We start from the raw sequence: 5,351 nt of genomic DNA, 5'->3' as shown, positions 1-5,351 counted from the left end.
TAACAGTGTCATGAAATAAAGGTATCTTGGTGTAATAGTCGATCAGTCTCTAAAGCCATCCAAGCAGTGTGCTATTGCTAATGGTAGGACAAATAAGACTAGGTTTTATTTACAGAAATATTGAATACAAGTCTAACGAGGTTATACTTTCATTTTACACGTCACTTGTTAGGCCACATTTGGAATATTGTGTTCAGTCTTGGGATCCTTACCTTAGGAAAGACACTAAACTGTTGGAAAGGGTTCAGGGAACGGTTACTAGAATGGTTCCTGGGATGGATGGGTTGTCGTATGAGGAGAGGCTGAAATCTCTCAAATTGTTTTCTTTTAATATAAGAAGAGTTAGGGGGGATCTGATTGAGGTGTTTAAAATTGTAAAGGGAATTGATAATGTTGATGTATCATATTTTTTATATTTAACAGTGAGAATAGTAGGACTATGGGACACAAATATAAATTGTGGCAGGGTAGGAGTCATCATCAGCTAAGACAGTTTTATTTTTCTAACAGGGTGGTTGGCCTTTGGAATGAGTTATCTTTGGATGTTGTGGAGGCAGTAAATTTAAGTGAGTTTTAAAAAAAAGCTTGATAAGTATGCAAATAATAAGGGCTGGCTTTAAGAGTTTTATTTTACTTTATTTATTTAATAGTTTTAGTTTAGTTTAGAGGATGGGGCAGCCAAGATGGACCAATAGGTCCCATGTTGTCCCTAAACATTATATTATGTTATATTACTTTCTGTTTAGACATCTTAATTCTGTTTATTTCTACGTATTTGTTAATTTTTGTTTAGACACCTCAATGCTGTTTCGAGTAAACTCAAATACAGTTACAACTATGGCTTGAGTGAGGTACCGCTTTTGGGAATGACAGTAGGTCAAACTATTGATTATGCTGCTGACATCGAAGGTGATAGATTAGCTTTCGTTTCTCGTCACCAGGGGATTCGCAAAACCTTCAGTGAATTACAAAACGACGTAAGTAAGCAACATTTGTGGTGTTATAAACATAACAATTAAACCTATTTGTAAAGTATCATAATGGGTCTTAGTAAGTAACCTAGTTGTGTAAAAGGTACCCCATATTCCGGTGGACTCCAAATACTTCAGTGTTTTATCATTTTATAAACGATACTGTTCTATCATAGTTTGATGTTGGCTATGAAAATGTCTGGTTAATACAATTCGATAAAACTAGTCGATTGAGACTTGGTTAATGTGACTAGAGGTGGTGCGGTGCCTGAAAAATGGAATCACGGGTTATCTGGGAACTGATGGTTAGGGCCACTGATCATCTGAGACCCAAAAAATGGGACACGGGTTATCTGGGACCCAATTGTTGGGACCACTGGTTATCTGAGACCTGATTGTTGAGGCCACTGATCATTTGAGACCTAAACAATAGGGCCACGGGTTATCTGACACCTAAACAATAGGACCACGGGTTATCTGAGACGTGATTGTTAAGACCATGGATCATCTGAGACATAATAAATGGAATCATGGGTTATGTTGGACCTGGTTGTTGGGGTAACTGATCATCTGAGACGTAAACAATAGGGCCACGGTTTATCTGGGACTTGATTGTTGAGGCCACTGGTTAAATGAGACCTGAATTGTTGGGACCTCTTATCATCAGAGGCCTAATCAATGGGACCACTGGTTATTTGAGACCTGATTGTTGGGGCCATTGATCATCTAGGACCTAATAATAGAGATCACTCGTTATCTGGAATCTGATTGTTGGGGCCGCTGATCATCTGAGATCTAATCAATGGAGCCACGGGTTATCTGGGACCTAATCAATGGAGCCACTGGTTATCTGAGACCTAATCAATGGAGCCACAGGTTATCTGAGATCTAATCATAGAGATCACTGGTTATCTGGGACCTAATCAATGAAGCCACTGGTTATCTGAGACCTAATCAATGGAGCCACAGGTTATCTGGGATCTGATTGGTAGAGCCACTGAACATCTGTAACAGTGTTAATTTAGCTGGGCCAAGTGTGTGAGTTTCTGGTTTTAATGAACTTGTTTTTCTTGTTATGAACAACAAACATTATTGTATTATTACATAGAATAAACTTGATACCGTTAATACTTTCAAGGTAAACCACCTAGCGGCGGGTTTCCTTGCTCTGGGTCTTCAGCCTGGAGACCGGGTTGGAATCATGGCGCCCAACTGCTACGAGTGGATTTTAACTCAGTTTGCCACCGCCAGGGCAGGAATGATTTTGGTAAGTTTATTTGTTTTACAGCAAAGCCAAATTTGGCTATCTGTGTTCACCGCGAAAAATCGATTTTAGCGTTGTACGTCCCCAAACTTACCACTGTCCCACCGAGGGACGATTTTGGCAAGATGGCGTAGATCCAGTAGTATAATAAATGAAATATTTACATGTAAAAACAACAATATTATATATATATATATATTTACATGTAAAAACAACAATATTATATATATATATAACTGAAACTAACGTTATTCAGTTATTATTACTTATTTTCTTTTACTTCTAGCGATTTAAAATGGCGCAAAAATTCATGTTTGTTTGTGTATGTCAAAACTCGAATTGTAGCGTTATAAGTCCTCAGACTTACCACTGAGCCACTGGTGGATGAGCGAGGGATAAGGTATTCTTATTTCTTTAAAAGGTAAAGTTAATCTTCTTATTTATCTGATTTAAAATCCCAACAGACAGGATCCTTCCAAATCACAAAACAAACGCCTCGAAATCTCTTCCGAAATATTTTTACGTAAATTGTAATGCTCGCTTCAAAATAATTATGCAATATATTAAATACTTATATTTATAAAAATCCCATGGTGATATCGGCCTTAGCTGGAGGGGTTTTTGTACCAATTGCTGTTCCCACAGAGCTTTGATGAAGAGCAGGGTGTCTATATAGTTCCCTGCCAAACCTGCAAAAAAGTCTGTGTTGAAAACACGGCAATGAATATATTGTTACGACAGCGGAAGTCACGTGACTCTGGAAGCATGCGTGGTGAATTTCTCGAATAATCGGGGAAGCTCGCGAATGTTGGAGACGCCTCTTTATTAGTATATAAGCCTGACAGAGAAAAGCCAAGGGGCTAAGCGAACAGTAGTTACAGTGATTTCTGTGTAATTTATGATTCTGTTAGTTTCGAGCTAGTCAGCCGTAAAGTGTGTGTTTTGCACTCATAGAGAGCGAAGTTATCGAGGTTGTGAATTGCTGTGATTTATAGCGTGTATTATAAAAGTAGTTAAGTTGAAATTGACGAGAAGCGTACTGACTGTGGAATTACTGTGTACTAATAGTTTGTATCACGAAAGAATAAACTGGTTTAATCAAGAAAGGACTTGTATCGCTGAAGTTCCTCGGAAAGAATTTCTACTGGAAATTAACAAATAAGCAGATACGTAACAATATATACATTAGTTGCAGATCATAAAAATGATCACGAGAGGAATCTTAATCACAAAATCCTCTGGAAATCACCTAAAATAAAACTATAAATTTTGTCAAAGGAAGAACTGTTCGTTAATCCTCAGGTTACCAAACTTTAGCACCTCTCAAGGACACATAAAAGTAATATTTTCTCTGACGTCACAAGGGCCTTGGAACTACCGCTATAAATAGTGTATGTGTTTCTCCCACAAACAATCGTTTAACGAAGAGGACACGCGAAAGTGTCTAAACTAGTATCAGTATTAGTTTGGTATTGTACCATTACTGCGGAATTAAACTTTATTCTGCACGGTAATCGATATTTAGTTGCTATTATACGCTTAGAGATACAAATGATTTTATTAATTGGTGAAACAAAAGCTGAACAAAGAACTTATGATTGAATACTGTAAATATATTATTATTAGACACATACAAAATGTTTTAAGAACGATGAACTTTGGGAAAAAAACACTTTAAAGTAGAAGAAAAAGTGCAATATGTGCTGAATTTTGACCACATTCGCTGAAACTTTGATGATTTAGCGGAATACGTACCTCTGCTGTTGTTTGAAGATTATGGTGTTGTTAGAGACTTGATAATTCATCTGTGTTCACGTGCTTATAATTAGTGGCGTCACATGTTATCCACGTTTGAATTGTATAATGTTTTCTTTTTATGGTTGGTGGACTTTAGTTCCCGAGACAAACAAGAGAGTTGAAGCCTCAAGGCAACATGAGAAAATTAGTTTTATTTAATCTCTGTAATTATTTATATAAAACATGTTATTAGCTAGAATTAGATACACAGAATTCGTTACTACAATGTAGCAACTGATTTTTCTTATCGTCAGTAAATATACTGGATTGGTTAGTACAAGAACAACAATGTTTTAGTTCGGATCACAATGTACCAACTCATTTCTTTTGTCGTCAGTAAATATACTGGATTGGTTAATACAAGAACAACAATGTTTTAGTTCGGATCACAATTAAGAAAAATCAGTTGGTACTCGTCAGTAAATATACTGGATTGGTTAGTACAAGAACCAACGGTGTTTTAGTTTGGTTCATATTTCTCTTACGACAGGTAAATATCAACCCAGCCTTACAAGAACAAGAATTAGAATATTGTATCCACAAGGTACGTCTCATATTTTCTTTTGAAGGTGTACTTTAGCGGTTTTATAACATTTTTTTAAACATATGCTAGTTCTGGTAAATAAGATTACTATTTACTGTTTGAGCAACGTCTACCAAAAATTAATATAGTTTAAAGTTGTGTTTACTTATTTTACTGTACTTTATCTATTAAAGTTGAATTGAATAAGTTTGTTTGTATATGCTGATGGTAAGTATTTTATTTTATTTTCTTACCTATTATACTTGGTAGCAGATCATTATTATTAGAATTTGATTAATTTTATTATTCTAACAACTGCTACACTTATAAGAGTTTAAATGTATTAAAGTTTTTTTTTTTAACTTGCTCCACTTCGTGACAAATCTTTCAAAGTTGGTCTTGATAAGTGTGTTCGTATTTTTCTCCCTTGAAAACAGAACTATATTTTGTTAAATATTAAAATCATGTAAGTTCTCCGATAACAAAGTTCATTTTCGTCACATTTAACTTTTATGCAGGTTCATATGCACGCCATTATATCAGCAGACAATTTCAAAACCCAGGATTATTACCAGATCCTAAGTAACATTATACCCGAACTATCCAGCAGCCGTCCGGGTCACGTGAAGAGCAGCAGGAAAGTTATTGTAGCTACCTAGACGTTGTTTAATGTTTATTTTGTTATTGTTTATAAGTAATCTTTGTTTATATTTTGTTATTGTTTACAAGTAATCATTGTTTATATTTTGTTATTGTTTACAAGTAATCATTGTTTATATTTTGTTATTGTTTACAA

General features: G+C 35.4%; 1 protein-coding gene across 1 annotated transcript in view; it reads left to right on the top strand.

The window, feature by feature from the left end:
• The window catches only part of LOC106472405 (acyl-CoA synthetase family member 2, mitochondrial-like), a 21,557-nt gene that overhangs the window by 1,098 nt on the left and 15,108 nt on the right, over positions 1–5,351 (top strand). Inside the window, exons 2-5 of the mRNA XM_022400985.1 lie at positions 794–977; positions 2,110–2,238; positions 4,523–4,576; positions 5,074–5,196. Of these exons, the coding sequence (XP_022256693.1) occupies positions 867–977; positions 2,110–2,238; positions 4,523–4,576; positions 5,074–5,196 (417 nt within the window). The 5' untranslated portion in view covers positions 794–866. The remainder of the gene's footprint in view (positions 1–793; positions 978–2,109; positions 2,239–4,522; positions 4,577–5,073; positions 5,197–5,351) is intronic.

Source organism: Limulus polyphemus, unplaced genomic scaffold (assembly GCF_000517525.1).
Source record: "Limulus polyphemus unplaced genomic scaffold, Limulus_polyphemus-2.1.2 Scaffold5304, whole genome shotgun sequence".
In the NCBI taxonomy this organism is placed as follows: domain Eukaryota; kingdom Metazoa; phylum Arthropoda; class Merostomata; order Xiphosura; family Limulidae; genus Limulus; species Limulus polyphemus.
Note: the sequence above shows the minus strand (reverse complement) of the source record. Positions and strands in the feature narration are given on the sequence as shown.